The 21144-nt window shown below is 23.5% G+C and overlaps 3 protein-coding genes and 1 long non-coding RNA gene across 8 annotated transcripts; 2 read left to right on the forward strand and 2 right to left on the reverse strand.

Annotated features, from left to right (window-relative positions):
- Positions 1-42: 42 nt before the first annotated feature.
- On the reverse strand, positions 43-1711 carry LOC107964312. Its single transcript, XR_001702758.2, has 2 exons — positions 700-1711; positions 43-229 (listed from the first exon to the last, which is right to left on the reverse strand). It is a non-coding gene; the product is annotated as an uncharacterized LOC107964312 (long non-coding RNA).
- Positions 1712-6180: 4469 nt separating this feature from the next.
- Positions 6181-13884, reverse strand: LOC411917 (NAD-dependent protein deacetylase sirtuin-1). Of its 3 annotated transcripts, XM_026440018.1 has the most exons (10): positions 13584-13721; positions 12948-13289; positions 12735-12867; positions 12367-12601; positions 12042-12257; positions 9112-9319; positions 8861-9019; positions 8086-8362; positions 7143-7987; positions 6181-7019 (listed from the first exon to the last, which is right to left on the reverse strand). In XM_026440018.1, exons 2-10 carry the CDS (start codon positions 13114-13116, stop codon positions 6562-6564), a joined length of 2700 nt encoding a protein of 899 aa, XP_026295803.1. In that variant the 5' UTR covers positions 13117-13289; positions 13584-13721; the 3' UTR covers positions 6181-6561. The 3 variants fall into 3 exon arrangements, with proteins under 3 accessions (XP_026295803.1, XP_395386.3, XP_026295802.1); XM_395386.6 differs by lacking the exon at positions 12948-13289 and having other exon boundaries at positions 13584-13884; XM_026440017.1 differs by having other exon boundaries at positions 12948-13884.
- A 1013-nt stretch (positions 13885-14897) lies between these two features.
- LOC552727 (mitochondrial import inner membrane translocase subunit Tim23) lies at positions 14898-17551 on the forward strand. Of its 3 annotated transcripts, none has more exons than XM_625102.6 (5): positions 14898-15072; positions 15769-16018; positions 16109-16278; positions 16358-16475; positions 17375-17551. In XM_625102.6, the coding sequence occupies exons 1-5, from the start codon at positions 15000-15002 to the stop codon at positions 17382-17384; spliced, it is 621 nt and encodes a 206-aa protein (XP_625105.2). In that variant the 5' UTR covers positions 14898-14999; the 3' UTR covers positions 17385-17551. The 3 variants fall into 3 exon arrangements, with proteins under 3 accessions (XP_625105.2, XP_006569400.1, XP_006569402.1); XM_006569337.3 differs by lacking the exon at positions 17375-17551 and adding an exon at positions 16549-16632; XM_006569339.3 differs by having other exon boundaries at positions 14899-15072; positions 16358-16483.
- A 96-nt stretch (positions 17552-17647) lies between these two features.
- Positions 17648-20583, forward strand: LOC107964262. The gene is made up of 5 exons (XM_026440019.1): positions 17648-17894; positions 18219-18373; positions 19485-19823; positions 19989-20202; positions 20300-20583. The coding sequence occupies exons 3-5, from the start codon at positions 19492-19494 to the stop codon at positions 20510-20512; spliced, it is 759 nt and encodes a 252-aa protein (XP_026295804.1). The 5' UTR covers positions 17648-17894; positions 18219-18373; positions 19485-19491; the 3' UTR covers positions 20513-20583.
- The last annotated feature ends 561 nt before the right edge of the window (positions 20584-21144 follow it).

Genomic DNA, 21144 nt, shown 5'->3' on the forward strand with positions numbered 1-21144 from the left:
TCTCAAAAGAAAAAACCGAAGAAGAAACGAAAGACTTGGAAAATTGTTTCCAATTTCAGAATATCATGAACATAATTTTCCTTTTCTTTCCCTTTCTTACTATCACCATCTTATCACTAATTCCCATTATATCATTACATTTCTTTATTACTATACTATATCATTTCCTTTTAGGTGTGCTTCTTGTTTATCCAATTGTATCTTCTCATTGCCATTTCCTTGAATATTCCTGTTCACATATATTATCAAATTTAAAACAAGAGAAAAAAGAAGAAAAAGAAAGGAAAAGAATGATAATTTTTATTTTATATATATGTGGTTTGTATTATTAAAAAATTAAAAAATTAAAAAAAAAAAATTAAAAAAAAAAAAACGACAGAAATATCACGATACATGTCACAACAGATACAATTGATAATGATCTCATATCAAAAATTTTGCTATTTTACGTCGAATATATATGATAGCTATATTTCGCGTTTAATTTTTTTTAATTTCTCTTCATTCTAATTTTTTGTTGAAGTAAAAATCATAGCGAAAAATAGTCATAAGCGATCGCTAATTATGAAAATTATACAAGAATGTTTATGTTAAAGTGTAACAAAAAGAAATAATTGAAAAAAAGAGTGAAAGAAAAGAAAATGCGATGGATAAAGAAAAAAATCATAATTAACTTTATAAATAAATACAACAACATACTTGGCCAAAACAAAATCAATGGATGTCTCGAAATCGTTCAATTAGAGTCTTCTTTAAATACAAAAGAAGAACATAGAAGAAGAATAAAAAAAAAAAACAATATGAAGGAAAATATACCGATACGAGTTAATATATAATGTAATGATACTACACTGAATATTATGTATGTGTATAATGAATCTTATTCGGATGAATGAGTATCGTTCATTGCATTAAACAGGTAGTGGGGCCGCCGTCACATAAATATATCTTCATGCGTCCCTAGCAACAGTGCTATTATAACACTATTAATGCTCTGTGGTGGTAATAATGTTTATCATTATATTATGGTTATTATTACGCATAACGTAATTATAGGAAATGGAAGGTAAATAGTAAATCGTCATCTGCTGTTTCGACTGAAACTAGTATGATGTATTAAGTATTCTATTAGATGAACACTCGATAATACGTATAAGAAATGTTCATTTTAATTGAACATTTGAAAATCTTTCTTAACGGGGGATTTCAACAAGTGTTCAATATATATATATATAGCGATAATATCGTAATTGAAACGGTTCCCTACATATACAGGCGTAAATTTCGATAAAAGTTCGTGAAAATTGTTGCGAGAGTTTTCAGCTCTATTGATTCCAGGGAGCGCTTCAATTATTATCTAAGATATATTGTTATAATAATTTAAAGCCTATTTTCAAATTTGATTTATGATAATTGCAATATACGACACAAAACTATTATATGACATACAACAATGAAGTAAATAAATAAATAAAATAAGTAAATAAATAAATAAGTATATATATATATATATATATAAACATATATATATACACGCACACGCATACACATGCACACAATAAATAAACAAACATATAAGCAAGCAAACAAATAGAATCTATCTTGCCTGCTGTATATATTCATTATTCTCTAATTTATTAACAACCATTTACTTTCATAAGAATTATTTCAAAGAATTAGCTCATTCATTTTTATATATTTTATTTTTTTAAATATATTCTTCAATATTTTTATCATCCATTCAACATTTTAGAATAGAAAAAGTCAAGTTTTAAAATTAGATATATTATAATAATAACAATTCTTATTGTTATTGTTAAAAATTATTTGATTTTCAAAAAATTTTGCATTATAATCGAATTTCATTTTATTATCTTTTAAATATTTTTTCAATTTCTTTGAAATTTATATGCTTTTTTTTCATTATTCAATATAATATTATTATCAACTATTATTGTGCTCTTAATAATAACAAGAATAATAGAAATTAAATTAAATTTTCAATTCAAAATGGATTGATTACAATGAGTATAAGTGTTACATAAAACAAAGTAACGAGTCATTTTATTATCATAAAAAAGTATTTAATTTAAGATATAAGCTTACACGTTAATAATACCAAAAAAACAGAAAACTTATAACTTTAAATATAGAAAACATTTCTATAACATCCATTATATTAAATAACAAATTATAAAAAATCCAAAAACTTGCATCTCGCATTCTTTCGTATCGGCTGAACAATGAATAGTATTTGAAAAAAAACTATTTAGCATTATTTTATTAATATATGAGCAAAATAGATATAAGCAATAATAGTATTATTATGTAAATTGTTTTGATTTTATATTCCAAAACAAGAAAACAGAAAACAAATATTGCATAATAATTCACTGATCAGCTGAAGCGATTACTTTTTAATATTCTCATCATACAGTAGAAATAATAAATATTTACATGTGACACATTTATACAAAAAGTTAGTACATGAAAAAAAGGAGTTGGCATGATTGTCGAATTCTTGCAATGCTTCTCTCTGAATCGACAGTATGCAATATATTTAAATTATAATATAAATGCATAAAACATATTTTATCATTCATTATTTTTTTCTCTTTTTTTTTCTTTAAATAACTGAAAATTAAAAAAAAATTTAAGAATAAAATACAAGAATAAAATTAACGATACATTAAAAATAAATCGTATACATGAAAATTATATTCAAAAAAGATACAATGCAATTGTAGCATATAACTATGCTAGTCGATTAACAGAGAGAGAGGAATCAAGTTTCAAAAGTTATGAAAAATGTTTAGTATCGATTAAAATTAATTTTCTATACACATTTAAAGTGTATATGTATATTTATATATACACAGTTTGTGCATTCAATATATTTTTGCATACACACAAAATGTATGTATATTGCGTGCAGCATACGTAATATCTATATGTATCTTAATTTTTCTTTTATATTTTTTTGTTTCTGTGTGCCTATTTATCTGCTCTTTATCTATCCTATCTCCTTTTGCCTGGTGTCCACTTTATATATTTGTCTATTTGTCTATATGCGTACCTATTATCTATCCTATCTATTTATGTATTTATTTATTTTTTATCAACCTATTTATCTATATATTTATCTACTTATATGAATTTTAAATAAATAAAAATAAAGTATAGCTTTTTAAAAAATAATTCCTAATTTATACTTTTTGCATATCGATTTGCAAAATAATGATAAATAAAGCTATTTGTACATAGCGCAGAAGATATATCTTGTATATTTTATAAGCTAACTACATTCGTAAGAAATTAAACTTTTGTTTTAAATTCTCAAATGAATCTCTCTCTCTCTCTCTCTCTCTCTCCCTCTCTCTCTCTCTCTCTCTCTCGCTCGCTCGCTCGCTCGCTCGCTCTCCCTCCCTCCTTCTTTATTCATTTCATTTCAATCATTCTAAAAATTTTCAATGTTCACAGTTTTCTTATTACATTTTTATATGCTTTGATAATAAAAAATAAAACTTCATGTCACGCGTTGAAAACGTATTTAATAAATCTTGAGTTATTTTTGATAATCTACTAATCTCATTTGTTTACTATCTATAATCAATATACATATATGGATACTCATTTTAGATTTTATGGATAATGACTTTTGGAACAAATATTTTGTTCTAGAATAGTAATAATAAATTTCACTTATTTCTTCCTAGTAAAAATGGTGACAATACATTTTAAAAGGATTTTGATCCTATATACATATACACGCATGCTCACACATATTCACGTGATGCATACAACACATTTGATTTAAACTCATTACGTACAATTTCTCGAAGATTATCATACATTATTTTTTTTTTTTTTTTTTTTTTTTTGTTTAACTTATTAAGGACTATGCAGTGGAATATTACCTAAAAGTTGCACAAACACAACATTAATGAAAAAAGAAAATAAAATATATTTTTATGTATAAAATATAATATATTTTGTCAAAGTACAAAATATATATTAAAACAGATAATTTATAGAAAATTACTACAAAAAATAAAAATACAAATGAAATTTTCATGATTTAAAAAAGAATATATATCATCATAATACTTATAAATATTACATTTATAAATCCAAACTTATAAAATTTTAGAATTTTTAAGAAAGCAAAAATAATATTGAAAAAGATTATTAGTATTATAAAACAAATTCTTAAAATTTTCTTTTATAACTATAACAAAATTAAAAAACAAAATTTAATTATGTATGTAATATTAACTATAGAAAAAAAAAAAAAAAAAAAAAAAAAAAAAAAAATGTAAATGTTGCGTTAACGTAACGTTAGTTCTTAATGAGTTAATTCTGCATGTTTACATTTTTTTTCTTTCTGTCTATTTCATTTTACTCACATTCATATAAAAATAATATGCAATGCCAAAATTATCCAACATTGCTTTGTACATTCACCCGTGCTCTAATGGAGAGGAGAAAAAAAAAAAAAAAAAAAGAGAGAGAGAGAGAGAGAAAAAGAATCAAATCTAACGAATTTAAACATTTTTGCTACAATATGATCGCGATTAATTTTGTATTGAAACTAATGATACTTATTGCTAAAACTTAAATCTATAGAGTGTATTTGTCTTCGCCATTTTCAAGTTTCCTTTCTTTCTTTTTCTTCCTCTCATTTTCCAATGCTAAAATTTTATAATATACAGAGCACCTTCTTTATAGTTTTTGAAAATGTTTTATAATTATACATATAACACGCACAACATAATATCATACATACACATACACATAACACCATTCTCTATTCATTTAATGCGTTTCTTCAAACACATTAATGTACTTCTTTCTACAAGTCTTGTGACATAATTAATACTTTTGTTCATATTTTCATATACACTATCAAATGAAGCATCAAAAATACATAGTTCGCGATCACTACTTAATATTCGACATTCTTTCGATTTCTCTAACTTATACAATAATTTACAAAACATAAATAATTACTAATAATAATTCTGCATGAGTAAAATATAATAGCAAAAGAATTAATGACGATAGCATATTATAATAATATAAATTGTAAGAATGAAATAATAATAAGTAAAAGTAGTTACAATATTAAAACAAATACTAATTTATCTTGGAATTTTCTTTTTTTGTTAAAAAAAAGATTCACTGTCATTTCTCATTAAATTTTCTCTTGAAATAAATCATTAAATATTCTTTATAAAAATTAATTTTGCATATTTTAATTTGGATACATATTTATAAAATATTTTAAATTGAAAAGAATTTATTCTTTTCAGTTATACCGATCTAAATTTTTTATTTCAATGGAATAAACACTGACGTGCATTGTTTTATCTCATATATTCATTGTATACCTTTTTTCTCGAGAATATATCGCGTAATATACTAAATCATTTTTATCCTTCTATAATTGCACAATATTCTAAATGACTATAATTTATTTTTTTTAATGAAATATTTACGAATTATATTCTCGAATCAAATCCATTTCGAACATTGGTTCCCAGACTCTTAACACTAATAAATGACAAAATGAAAAAAAGAAAAAATCAAAAAAATAATATCAAACATTATATACAAAATTAAGAGAGGAAAGAAAAAAAAGAGAAAAAATTATAGCATCTATCATAAGTAAGTCATGGATAGTCTTACTTTTTTTGCAAGACTTGTAAAATTGCAATTTTACATCTTTCTTTTCTAAAGATATATTTACTTTCAACTTTTTTTCAGAATTTTCTAAAAAAAATTTTTTTTACAAATCTTTAATTGCTTATTAAAAAATTATCGCAAATATTTTTATAATTCGTCAAATATCAGTATTTATAATCATCGAACGATACAAATTTTTTAATTATGTTTTATATTTCTGAATCATTTATATGTGAATATGGTTATTTTTAATTATGCAAATTATTAAATTCACTGAAAATATTATTCAGTTTGTACTTTTTAAAAATAAAAATTATAAGATATTTTTAGAGAACTTTTTGCAAACAAGCTATTGAAAACATCTTTTATAAAGAAGTTTTCCATATAATAACAAAAATTTTACCATTGCTATATTTCTATCATAACTACAAAATTGTGATTCACAGTAACTTCTAATGTTCTGTGACTAGTTCACTGTAAAATGTAGCTTATTTAAAAAATCTTTAACAAATCTTAGTAAAAGATAAACATGAATCCTACTTATATTAGGAGTCTTTTTTTTTCATCTCTTTACGCGTGTAAAGACAGTATGTATACGTGAAACATGGTAAAAATTGCACTTTCCTCCAACTATTTATCATTTGCTTCATCAAACAAGCAAGTTTGATAAAAGTAAGAATTAAAATCGTTACTTTTCAGATGCAATTTACCCTAAGTCATGTATATCATTGCATGAATAATTTGCTGTTGTCCATTTTATATTTTCAGTCACGTTACGTATTAGCATCTGTATTAATTTTCTTTTTTTTTTCACCAATTTATCACTTTTATTTATGTTAATCATTTTTCATTTAATAACAAACTTACATTTTTTTTTTAATTTTCTAAAATATTCTCATTATGAAACTTACTTATGTTTCTCCTTTCATCTTCTCTTTCCATTATTTTTCGTTGATTATTTTCTGTTTCTATCTTATTATTCTTTGTTTCTATTTTTCTGTGTCCTTTTACATCTTCTTTAATGTTTTTCTCATTAATCTCCTCTTCATGACCTTCTTTTTTCATACCTAATTTTTCTTTCAGCTTATCATCATTATCTTCAACTTGATTTTCATTCCTCTCATTTTCTTCATCCTGCTCCTCTTCTTCTTCCTCTTCTTCTTCCTCTTCAACTTCATCATCTTCTTCTTCATCTATAGATGAAGAATCACTATCGCTATCCGAACTTTCAGAATTTATAGAAAGCGAACAATGATCGTATTCTTCAGGATCTGAATATACTTCTGCTCCAGGAAATATATATTTTCCAGGTGCCAATTGATAATAAGAATTTTCTGCAAAAAAATAACATCTTATTTCTACATTTATCATTATTCTTTATTTAAACATAAAAGAAATAGAAAAAAAAGAAAATAAAAGAGAACAAATTTAATTTTTATATAATAATTTTTATATACCTGGTAATCTTTCAGCAAGACTTTTTCGTATTTTAGGATGCCAACAATGCTGATTTAATGTTCCATTTTTTAATTCTTCTTTGCTATTTTTGTCTTCGTGACTGTCAACACTATTACAACTGTCACCTACACCAGAGTCTAGTGCAGAATCGATAGAAGCTTGTCTTGGTTTAAAATTCGTTTTTTCAATTTCAGTAGAATTCATTGTTGAATAATCATTATTCATTTTTAAAGATGTTCTATTTTCTACACAATGATGCGGCTTTAAGGTAGAATCTAATAATGCACTTTCCGAAGAGATTTCTATTATTCTTGGAAATACTTGACACTCTTCTAAACTGTAAATTTTCCCAATATCTTTCGATGTAGATTCTACAGAAACTGTATGAAATTTATAATCGATTGAACTCTCTGAAATAATCTCTGTCTTTGAAGGACATGTATTGAAATGTAATACACAATTGCTGCCAAAGTTCATTCTTTTTGGGCTACTTTCTATGCTTGATTCTCCTAATCTTCTTTTTGGACTCTCTCCTAAAAGATTGAATTTTTCTTCTATGCTATTGGTATGATCGTTACAGAAAGGTGAAATACGCGCATTCATATTCTCTTCATAGTGTTCTACAATATTATTGTGAATCATAAGATTGTCTTGACTTTCAATAGATTGAGGATCATGTGCTTTAAAATTAATTTCTACACTGTCTCGTGATAATATGGTATTTGATGATGTATCTTGACTTTGTTCCCAAGTATCATCTGTTATATAACGCAATGCTAACAATTGCGTTGTTTCCTTAAGTATTGTATCATTCCAACATACTTCTTTGTAACTGTTTTCCATTCTTTAAGAATACAAACATATTTATATATATAAATATATGATATATTAGTTAACTATTATATTAGTTAACTATATACAGTAATCATAAATGATACTTACAAATGACATAATTGATTTATAATAATGTCACCATCTCCCAAGAGTTCAACATCAAATTTTAAATGTGGTAATGATTCTCGATTAATAAGAATTTGTGGAACATGAGATGGAATAGAAGAAGGTATTAATGCTACTGGCCGGACCTTCAATGACGATCCAATTACAATTAAAAGATCACATTCATCTTTATCTTTAGCCATAGCATCATGAAAAGCATCCGGAAGTCCTTCGCCAAAGAAAACAATGTCTGGTTTCATTATACCTTGTGTCACTAAATCTGTAAATGATGAAAATTTCTAATGAAAATTGTTCTATTAAGCATATTTTCCGTTAGCCGTAGCAGATTGCGCTGTCTGTTTTACTCAATTGTAAACACATCGTATTTGTTTAGTTTCAAAAATTTTTGAACGGCGTATCACAAATTGTATCCCGCAAATCTGGCTAAACAGCACGCACGGGTAACTTGATGCAACTTTTAAAATTTTACCTTATATGCTTATAAACAAGCCAAGGTTTTACTCGTAGTTACAATTGATGTATCAACTTATGCGTAGATCAGAGTAAATGGCAACATCATTTAGCGAAGATGTATTCCGTAAAGAGTAGATAATGTTCTCTCATGGCCACTGACTCGCGACGCGCTATAGGAAAGACTAATAGCAAAAACTATCACTAGGTAGCTAATTTTCCACACCATAGAGAAATTGGCAATCAATACAAAATGACCATACAACATCAATGAACGCTACGAAAGTATTTGTATTTATATAATTACCTTTATAACTTTCGTTTAGATTAATCTCCGAAATGGGAGGCAAAGTGTTAATTCGACATTTTGGACATAATGGTATTCTCTGGGAAAATATATCTTCTCTAATGTCATCAGCTTTCACTTGATATTTACATCTTGTACACGATGCAGTAGCAAAGGAGCCTTAAATATAGTACATGTAAAGATTTACTTTAATTTCAAAACGAAAATTTTAATTTTTCTATTCATTCATATATATCATACATGTCACTCACCATGACATTCAATCACATTTTCAATGCCTGCGACTTGTTCTAATGTATCAATATTTTGTGAGTAATTTCTTAAAAGTTTTTTCTGTTTATCAAGCATTTTTATAAACCTATGACAAGGACTTGGTTTAAATTGTCCAGGATAAATTTCTCGTGCAAACTTGTAAAATGGTCTTGGATCTTGACTAAAATAATTAATGTCAAACATAGCCTGAAATGTATAAAAAAAAGAAATTAAAATTAATATACAAAAAGCGAAATTTAAGAGATGGATCGAAATTTGATTTTTGGATTCGTAAAATTCAAATTTGAAACTTCGTAATATTTAGAAACTTTTAAAACTCGAAATTTTTTTTTTTGATTATATTTTGAAGAATATATATTTTTATATATTAAAATTTTTTTTCTAAAAAAACTCAATTTCATAAATAATTGGCTAATAATAATAATAGTCATTTTTTTCGCTTGCAAAATATTTAATTTTTATTTTTTCTTTGTATAATCTATTAACAATTAGTGAAATTATACCATTAAAATAAATTTAAAACTTGAACATAAATTTAATTTATGCAAAATTTTATTGATGAAATAAAAATAAATTTATACAAATTATTTTTTATTTAAATTTTAGAAGTTGCAAATTTACGAAAATTTGAAATTTTTTAAATTTTAACTTTTTGCGCTCGAGATCTTTTTTTGCTCGACGGAAGTAACAATTTGAGACAACTTTCAATGAATTTTTTTAAAATGAGCTAACTTAAAATGATTTCGTATACAAATTAATTTATAAAACTTATATATTTTAATATTTTATGTATCTTTACATATCAAAGAAGAAAATTTATTAAATATTAAACTCTATATTATTGTTTTATGATATTTTATAAAAAAATAGCCAAGATACATTTTCAATTTGTCAGGATCAATTATCGCAATAAAATATGTTTTTCGTTGAGAGCAAAGCTTGCAATCTTTCTTAACTCCTGTTAGAGTAGTGTGCAATTTTCCATTCAGACAGATTTCATTAACGGAAATTGGAGAAAGAAAGAAATTCGATCACGAGTCTGGCGAAAATCTTTCAACTGAACAACTAAAGTTTTTATATATTGCAAATAACCAAGTCGTTTATTTTGTTTCTCTATTTTTTATATGAATTGATTAAACATATCTCTAAATTCAAAAAAAATAGTTTATGCCATCATTTTAATGATTTTTTTAGAAAACAATATATCAAAGTATACTAATCTGCTTGATCAACACTTCCCATATATTTTATGTAGTTTATAATAATATTAGATTTTTTTTATAATAACTTTAATACTACTTTGTAAAATCTTTTTTAGAATTATTCTATTATCTCGAGTAACAATCTTTTTATCTTTCAATAATGCCAGAATTAAAATATAATCTTCGCGATATGTTACCATGCATTTTTTGTTGAATTTTGATTTTTTTATATATTTTATATATATATATTTTATATATTTTTTTATATATTTATTTTTTATTATTTGGCAAGTTTTTTATTAGAATTGTTAAATAATATTTTAGTTTATATAATTCTTGAACCAAGGTATAACTTATATAATATTCATGAATATATGGTGTCCTTGAACACCAGGAAGTTTATCTAACAATATTCTGTAAAAAAATTCTGTGTAATAGAATTCTGATTAATACTGGAAAATCAAATCTTATGAATTTTTCTGTTGTGAAAGCTCCATTATAGAATAAAATATCACAAATATAGTCATTGTTTATCTGCTATCATGTAAATTCTAATATTTTATTTGATTAGTTTCTTTGGATTATAAATAATAAATGATATTCGACTTTTGAATTTAATAATACATTCATTTACACAAATCTGTTCTCTCAATATAAAATAATTTAAGAATTTTAAATTTATGTTGAAGAAGTAATTACAAATATGTTCTTTTTATGTTGTATCGAAATTATTTTCAAATTCAAAACATTCAAAAAATCTGACTGAATCTATATATATATTCTGAATGTGATTTGAATAAAAAGGAATGTAGCTAATATCATTCCTTGATTAATACTTTAGTAAATTTGCCAATGCCATAGTTCCCATATTTATTATTATTCCAATAAATCTTCAGAATTCTTCAATGATATCATGCCAAATTCGCCATATTAAATACATATAATAGTACTTTCCTTCTAACTTTTTTGTAGCATAATTTATATATATTTCGCATTTCATTAATGAATTCATCACTGAAAACAGCTTAAAAAAATTCAATGGTTTTTTTGTGTCTGAGGATATTTGTAATTTTACAATTTTTTTATCAGATACAAATTTTCTTCATAATATATTTTCCGATTTTGTTCACGTTGTCCATTCTGAACTTTCTATATCTTTTGCGGTATCATTATCGTTTTCACTGTCTATTATTCTTTTTCACTTTCTTACTTTATCTCTATCTTCACTATTTTTCTTTCCTCTACCGTCGATTGCTTTATGTATAGAAATAATTTCGTTGTTCAACGAAAAATCAAATTCATTTTCACTTGATTTCATTATCATATTTCATGCTTACAAAACTCAAAAACTTTGAAAAAGTTAATATTCCCATAATTTAATTTGAAATAAGAAAATCTAGCTAACTTTGAAAGTGTATTATTCTACATTTCATAAAATATATAATATAAAATTATATATAAAGAACTTAAGAAATTATTCATGAAACGATATTCTAAAAAAATCAAACATAAATAAATATTGTTTCCGTTCAAGTTACCGCATCAATTCAAGTAATGCCTGAAATCATCTATCTATATTAAGTCAAATAATGCCTGAGAGTCACTTCTCGAGTGCAAAAAGTTAAATGATTTCAAATGAAAAATGATTTCCCATCTCTTAACTGATAAATAAATTAAATCAAAAGAAATATTTAAAGCTGCATCACCTGTGGATCTGGCAAATCTGGAAAATCTTGTGCTAATCTAGAATAAATACCATCTCTACTTCTGAAGTCAGGAATTCCACAACTAACACTTACACCTGCCCCAGTTAAAACTATTATTCTGTTACTATTACGTATCAATCTGACAACATCTGTCAAAGTATTTATATGTCTTAATTTTTGTCGACGTGGTGGTTCTGACATCATATTTATTATAATCTGAAATATAATTAAACAAAATATTTGGTAACAAACACTCAAAAATTAAAATTTAAATTTTTACAATATTTTGATTATTGAACTGAAATGAAAATTTCTTCTTGTATACCTTCCAAAGAGTCAAATCATCAACCTGTTCTGGAATCTGAGTAGAATCCATGAGAAGATGATGTAAAAGATTTCGAGGATCAGCACCTATCAACATTTGCTTCTGAACCCATGAAGATGCATTTCTCCATTGATGATTGATATCTCCTTCACCAGAAAAATCAGAAAGTCCTGATAAATCAGACAAATTTGAAACTGTTGATGATACTTCATCCTTCTCATCTGCAGTATCAATTCTGAAATATATAAAAAATAAACCAATTTTCTTATATTGCAATGATTTACATAAATATGATTGGGAATTATTAATAATAATAAAATATATAAATTATGGATATATTTATATTATAAATAATAAATAAAACTTACAGGCAACCAGTGTCATCACTAGTTGAATCAATTCGTGATGGGGTTGTCATTAAGTTTGTAGCATCCGGTGAAATAGAAGTTGATTTGGATTCATCACTTAATTCATTGAATCCACTATCTCCACCATATGTCTCTATAATAATATTAACTATATACTTCTTTATTATAAAAATAATTGAAGACTAAAGAACTATTTAAGATAAAAACTCGTACTTTTTTCTTTTTTTCCTATTTCCATTGATTTTTCTTTTTTCTGTATTAATTTTACCATGTAAAAGCAATCTTTTAGATATCTTTTAGGTTTACCAGATATTATAATATAGAAAGTAATATTCATATGAATAAAAACACATTTAAGATAAATTTCATCACAATAAATCATTTTGAAAATGTTCAAAATTGGCGGGGTGCCATTAAATCAGATACAACAGCACGTATCGTTCGTGTATAATGAAAATCATGCCATCTGTGAACGTCCATCGAATGTACTGTACACCTTTGCACTGAGATTAGTTTTTCTATTTTCACTGTGAATTTTCGCACAAATGGTCACTTCTATAAAGAATGTGTTTTAGGAAGCAGTTCAAAAATTACAGTTAATTAACAAGTAATTTTATTGGAGCAAAATAAAAATTTGGTAACATCGCAATTACATACTCGATAAAATTAAAAATGAACTACGAAGCTACTTAGATATGCGACATACACAGAAACTGTCATGGCGGCTCTTGTCTTCAATCAACTACGAACGAACGATAACCAACGCAAGGAAAGCGGACGCCTTCTTAACCGCCATCTTGCAATCTTGTAAATTTCATTAATGAATTGACCATATTTTTGTCAAAATACCTTCGGGATCTTCATTGGGGATATCATGCGATGTCTCACAATCTTGGAAATCAGGTTTCTGGCTACTGGTACCACTATAACCGATGCCGTCAACTTTTCGTCGTTTTGCTGGGGATGAATATTCTGGCAGCTCCGAGCCTGACGCCATTTTCAACAGCAATGCAATGCATAGTTAGATGCACGACCGTTGCCACAACAGAGGTCGCCTGTGTTCTTAATACCTTTCCCCTCCACTTTTTAGGTTTATGCTGGCAATATAAAAGTATCAGAAAGAAGAAAAAGAGATCGATATACATTTCACGTAATTTTGATTAAACTTAGTTACTTTAATATCTTAAATAAATTTCGAATTATCATTCAAAAATTTATTTATGTTTTTATATCATATTGGAAAAATTTATATCACAAAAGAAAAATTTTATTCGATATCGTATCTTGATTTATTTATTATTAGAGCACATTTTTATATCATTATCTAAATACGCATTTATTTTAATATTATTAATATTTTTTATTATTTCTTATTCTTATATTTTAATATTTTATTAAATTATTTATAGATTTTCAATCAATTTTTAAATTATTATTAGAACATTGATATTTTAGCTCAGAATAATTTAAATAGTTTTTATTTTCATAAAGTCGTATAATTATATATTATATATTTTGAATGTAATTTTTATGTTTATATATTTTAATACTAATTTTAACTATGCTTAACTATGCTTAAATTATAGAATAATTTTTATAATATAATATGTATCATAGAATAATATATAATAAGATTATTGTATATTATATATATAAATTAATTTACGATGATGTTAAAATTTTGATATAATATTAAAATTATTTATTATATAAATTTATATACTATTTATATGTGAAAATTAAAAAAATTTTTTTTTATAATAATAAATGATAATATAAAATAAATTTAAAAAATTTATTTTATTATATATATAATACATTTATTATTTATATTTATTTATTTATTAAGAATTTTATTTTTATCATCATTATTTTTATCGTATTTATATTCTTTTTTTATATAATTTACATGACACATTTAAATTAATAATTTTATATAGATTAATTAGATTTATAATTTAGATTTATATATATAATTTTAAATAATATATATGTAAAAATTATATAATTACATTAAAAATCAATTTAAATCAATTTAACATTTTATAAAATCTCTAATCTTTATAAAGATATGCTTTAGTTTTTATTATAATTATTTATATATATTAACGCGGTGAACATTTGAGTTAGAGAATATGATTCTCGACATATTCAGAGTAAATTGATTTAAACTAATTTTAGAAAACGTGAACGCGATCTCTGTCTGTTCACGAGTGTAACGTGATAATAGTGTAAATCAAAATTTTATCCAGTCTAACATCGAAAATGATAGATTTACGTGATGAAAATGCGAAAAATACAATAAATGGTGGAAAATATAGCAATTTAAATATACCAGGTAAATTAAAAAAATTAACGATTAAAATAAGTACACAAAATTTGCATAAATTTAGAAGACAGTAATATAGTTATATTATGTATGATATAATTTATTTATCATATATAATATTACTTTACAGTAGAAAAGATTAAGATTTGTAATTTGTAATTTATTTATATTAATTGATATAATATACGAACTAAATATGTATAATTAATTAAATACGATTATATATAACCTCAATATATTTATAGTATGAAATAACTTCGTTATTATATTTTTAATATAAAAAAAATTCTTATGTAATTTATGTAATTGTGTAATGTATCTCATAAATGAAAACATTATGATATATAAGACACTTTTTATATTAGTAGATAAACAATTAAGTAAAAAAAAAAAAAATATGATAACTTCATCAATATATCGAAATTTTATTTTAAAAAATAAATATAGAAATATGATAATTAGAACTAATATTTATTTAATAACTAATAATATAATTTTTATTGATAATAAATTTTTTTATTGATAATAAAGGATATTATTTATATAAAATGCAAAATCAGTTTATAAATGTATTTATATTATAAATGTATTATATTATTGTACATATATATATATATATATATATATAATTCATATATATCAATAAACATTTAATAATTAATATCAAAATTAAATATTTTTTTCTTACATTTTATTGTTTCCCAGTAACATCACAACAAGGATTAGCGCCACTTAGTCCCTATTTAAATTTTGATCCTGCATATCTTCCTCCAAGCCAACCAGAATATATATTTCCGGAAGGAGCAGCAAAACAAAGAGGAAGATTTGAATTGGCTTTTAGTCAGATTGGTGCAGCATGTATTATAGGAGCTGGTATTGGAGGTGCTACTGGTTTGTATAGAGGCATTAAAGCAACATCTTTAGCTGACCAAACTGGGAAACTTAGAAGAACACAGTATGTATTCAAGAATTTTTATATTAAAATGAAAAAATTTATATTCTATAATAACATATTATTAAACTATAAATAAATTTTTTTTTATAGATTAATCAATCATGTTATGAAAAGTGGATCGTCGTTAGCAAATACATTTGGAATAGTATCTGTGATGTATAGTGGATTTGGTGTGCTTTTATCTTGGGTCAGAGGTACAGATGATTCCTTAAATACATTAGCAGCAGCAACTGGAACAGGAATGTTGTTCAAATCTACAAGTATGTTCCATTTAAATAATGTATATTATAATCTAAATTGAAAATTATTATTGTGTAAATAACGATTAATTGTTTTTAGCTGGCTTAAAAAAATGTGCATTGGGTGGTTGTATAGGACTAGGAATAGCATCTGTATATTGCTTATGGACTAATCGAGAAGCCTTACTGGAATTGAGGCATCGCAATATAAATCCAGCGTAAGACTGTGTGTAACAGCAAAAACTCTGAATATTCCTAAATATTTTTCTTATAGTGATTTAAATTTCTTAGTAGTACTAACAAAGGAATGATAGAAGGGTTTGCATTCTGTAATTGATATAAATTATATATGAATGATTATTTTTACAAAAGTTACCAAAGGTGATTAATTTTACCATTCCTGTTTCCAAACATGTAAATGTATTTAACTACATATTTAAGTCAATTGTTTATTATTTTGACATGTTTATTACAAAAATTTATCTATTCTTATTTATATTTTTTCATTCTCATTGTTAAAATAATATATAGCTTTGTTGAGTTTATAATAATTATTTTTTTTCTTTATTATAATATATATTCTTTATATATCATTATTATTAATATATAGCATAATGTTATATATAAAATTGATTTTTATTATTCTTTAAATATGTATTATATTCTTAGATGAAATTAATATTCAATATATGCATATATAAATATTTGATTCTATAAAAGCGAAAATAAATTACGTTTTGATATATATTTATAATCTTGATAGATATTTATATAATTTTTATTGTTAGATTAAGAAAATTGCATTTGTAGTAACAATTTGTACTACATTTTAGCTATATTCTATTTTCCAGAAACTTATATGACTTTTATTAACTTATTAAAAATAAAGAAAAAAGAAAATTTGAAAGAGAAGAGGAAAAGAAAATCCAGAGAAAAAAATAAAAAGAGCGAAATAAACTGATTAAATAAAACAAATTTTACTATTGTTTTTCCCATAATATAAAAATTAAATAAAAATTTATTATAAATATTCTGATTACATGCATTGCATGCATAATACGAATATAAATTACGAATACGATGTTATTCTCACAGATATATTACTTCTTTTTTACAGATCTAAATAATATATAGGAGGAACGAGATTTCAAGCTACTAGAAATTCACACAACGAAAGCAAATTGTTTTGTATATAGAAAATCATATTTGAAGATTCTATAGAATATAAACGTTTTAGTAAAAATAAATCAAATCAATATGCAATACAAATAAAGGAAAATCTATAGCACTATTATATATATGCGCACATATTATGTTTTATATATACTATAATAGTAATTATTTCATTTTAATTTCTCTTTTAAATATATATATTTATTATGTTATATTATATTATACATACATATATATGTATATATATATATATACATATATATATATCAATAATATGAATAAGATGTACAATTTGTGATATCTGGATTACTATCGAATGTCGGTAAGGCATGATAATCTTATCAAAGTTTATCTCAAACATTCTCGTGTTTCATCGGTCATATAGTTTAATCTAATTTATATATACTAGAAGAAAGAAAAAATGTGAACAGGAATATTATTACTTATAATTGATGTCATTAAAAGTATGTACATAATATATGTAATAATATAAATCGGTAAAAATACGAAAAGAAAAAAACAAAAATAATAATTTTTCATTGATATTATCGTATTATCATATATTATCATCAATTTAATATTAGTTAAAAATATTTTATGGAACACGAATTTTTTTTATTATAAAAAGTAATAATAAGAAGTAAATATTTAAGCATTTCACTTAATGCAATCCTTAACGTTTATATATAAAGATATTGCATCGATAAATATTAGTAAAAAATTCTCAGCTTATTTGAACAAGAAACAGGCGGTATTCATAAATACACAAATATTTCAATGTGTTAAAGTTCTACCAGTTGGTAAGAAGAAAACATTTTACCAGAGAAATATATTTTGGAACTATAATCTTATAGAGAGAGAAAAAAAAAAAAAGAAAAGAAACTTTCTTCAAAGTTCAACGTTTAAAAACTCATCATTGAATAAATTTATATATCAAATTAAGGTAAGATATTATTAAACATTTTTTTCAATTATGCCACAAAAATATCACATTGTGAAAAAATAGATATGAGTTTTAGTAACTATGATTATATTGAAAACGTATTATGATCATTGTAATAAGTTTTAATACGATTCCGATATAAAAAAATAATAAAATTATTTAAATGATAAATCTTTCGATTTTTAAATTTTCAATTTATTATATTATATGTACAAAATTATAATTTATTTTTTATATCAAAAAATTAATTTTCTAAAAGAAAAAGAAATCAAACTGAGTTTAACTTATTTAATGATTCTTAAAATTATATATCAGAATCTTCTAATACAACAAATTTTATTTATGAATATATTGAAAACATATATAAATATATTTTTTTGAATCCATTACTAATAAGTTTAATGTTTTTTTCTCTTTTAATATTTTAAATTTTAAATTCAATATTTGAAAAACTAATGAAATAAATTCAACCATTAAATCGATATAAATACTATAGTTTTTATTTTTTATTCAATCATTCATGATGCATATTTAAAATTAAATTCGCTTTTATATATATGCGTATGTTAATTGTCAATTTTTTAATATTTTTAATATATAATGAATCTTTTTTTAAAGTGAACAATTTTTCTATTCCCTTTCATTTTCTCATCTATATGTTATTTTCTATTTTTCCTTATCATATTAATATCTATTTTCTTTTTTTTACATTTCTATTTGATCGCTATTTTATTCTAGCACTTTTTAAATGTATTTTATTCGATTTATATGATAAAATTAAATTCAAAAACGTTCAAAGCAAAATCATGCTTTAGAAAAAAATATTCTAAAAACCTTAGTGATTCAATTGTTTTATTTCTTGAAATTTAAATGAATCAATTTAAAATGAACACATACATAATGAGAATATAATGATCAATATATTCAGTTTGAGGAAATAAGTATAGTAATAAGAAAATTAAATAAATAAAAAAGATGATAAAAATGAAATAGCATATTTTAGAAAAATATAATCGATATTTAAAAATCAAATAAAGAAATGAATATCAAGTTATTAAGTTATTATACATTATTTGGATTAGATTTATAAATTTTCATTTTTTTATCAAAGAAATAAAATGAAAGAAGAAAAAGCAGAACAAATACTTAGCGTGTTATATATTTCCTGTGCACTTTTATCGATGACATCTTTGATTTGTTTTGTCATTGTTTGGCAATATTGGACATATACCTTGGATGTTTGCGATAGTATCAACTGCGGCTGCATATTATATAGTATCAATACCTTTGCTAGTTTTACGGGAGGTGATGAGAAATTTTGCCAGTTTGGTGTATACGGTTTGATTCCTGCAATTATAATCAGTTTATGTCTCAGTGGATATCATGGATATAGAAGTTGTATTAATAGAAATTTAGATAGGCCTATACAAATCTATAACGATGTTAACAGGTACGGAAATTGATTTATATATATATATATATATATATATATATATATATATATATATATATATACACACTTTTATTTGCATAAAATTCGAATAATATCAATTCATTCATATATAAATCTAGCTTAAATTATTAAAAATTAAATCATTGTATATATTCTTTGCAGAAATTTAAACAGCAGAAGAACAACAACAACAGTAGTGATAAGACCAAAAAATCGAACTCCGTATAAACAATGGATACCTGCTGTGTTCCTTACAATATTACTTTGCTGTTTGTCATTGGCTCATGCAATAGTGATGACCGATGGTTATTACAAAAGTTGTGAGCAATATAGAAAAAGATTAATATATCTTTTAAATTCTGGACGTGAAGCCGAGGTAGAACTTAATGATATACATTCAGGAAATCCAATTCTTTTCTTTATCTTCTCATTCTTTTGCACAATGATTACATTCTTCCCTCTTCTTTCTACAGGTTATTCGTAATAGACTTTCTTGCGAAGCGATCTTTGATTTTATGGATTATTTAGAAGCGGATATGACAGATAATAATAAATGGATAATGAATAAACAGATTGATACTGCTTTTGCTTTTCAATTAGCTATTATTTCAACATGGTTAAATTTCTTTGTTTGGACATGTGCGTTCTTATTAAACATTATTATGGCGCGCAAAAGATTTCATTGATACTAGTAAGTCGATCAAAAGTTATTGATTAAGAAATTTCTTATTAAACATAATAAACTGTTAAATATCAATAATTCAAATCTTATAGTTAATCTAATTCTATAAATATAATTATTAATGCTAATCATCGATTAATTATTTCTTTTTCAATTTTATTTTTTAATTATACTACATTATAATTATACCAAACGCATTTTTATATCTTTATAAACATCACATTTTTCAAGTTTTTATTAGATATAATGTTCAAATATATATATGTGTGTGTTTATTATTTATATCACTTGTATATTTCATTCATATTTAATATATAATATATAATATGTATAATATATTTTTTTTAATGATTATAAAAGTTATATTGTAATACTTGTGCGTACAAAAAAAAAGAGAGCTGTAGAAAAAAAGAAAAAAGGAAGAGAACATTATTCATTGAAATAATACTAACAATTACAACATTATAATATCTAATGTGAAGAATAATAATTTAAATAATAATAATAATTTAAATATAATTTAAAAATATATTTACTTTATACAAAAATTTCTTTTATACAATTTATAAATTAATATTAATATGTATATTTGATAATTATGAAAATGTATATTTGAAAATATATATTATTATAATT

Source organism: Apis mellifera, linkage group LG4 (genome assembly GCF_003254395.2).
Source record: "Apis mellifera strain DH4 linkage group LG4, Amel_HAv3.1, whole genome shotgun sequence".
In the NCBI taxonomy this organism is placed as follows: Eukaryota; Metazoa; Arthropoda; class Insecta; order Hymenoptera; family Apidae; genus Apis; species Apis mellifera.

Bases quoted from the DNA above. Each gene is read 5' to 3' on its own strand.
- LOC411917 (XM_026440017.1), bottom strand. From the start codon at position 13,116: ATGATTTATTGTGATGAAATTTATCTTAAATGTGTTTTTATTCATATG. The intron at 12,602-12,734 runs GTAAGTTTTATT...TATATATTTCAG, and splicing joins AGTGATGACACTGGTTGCCT to AATTGATACTGCAGATGAGA. The intron at 12,258-12,366 runs GTATACAAGAAG...ATTATATTTCAG, and splicing joins ATGATTTGACTCTTTGGAAG to ATTATAATAAATATGATGTC.
- LOC552727 (XM_006569337.3), top strand. From the start codon at position 15,000: ATGATAGATTTACGTGATGAAAATGCGAAAAATACAATAAATGGTGGA. The intron at 15,073-15,768 runs GTAAATTAAAAA...ATTGTTTCCCAG, and splicing joins TAGCAATTTAAATATACCAG to TAACATCACAACAAGGATTA. The intron at 16,279-16,357 runs GTATGTTCCATT...AATTGTTTTTAG, and splicing joins AATGTTGTTCAAATCTACAA to CTGGCTTAAAAAAATGTGCA.
- LOC107964262 (XM_026440019.1), top strand. From the start codon at position 19,492: ATGAAAGAAGAAAAAGCAGAACAAATACTTAGCGTGTTATATATTTCC. The intron at 19,824-19,988 runs GTACGGAAATTG...TATTCTTTGCAG, and splicing joins ATCTATAACGATGTTAACAG to AAATTTAAACAGCAGAAGAA. The intron at 20,203-20,299 runs GTAGAACTTAAT...TTCTTTCTACAG, and splicing joins ATTCTGGACGTGAAGCCGAG to GTTATTCGTAATAGACTTTC.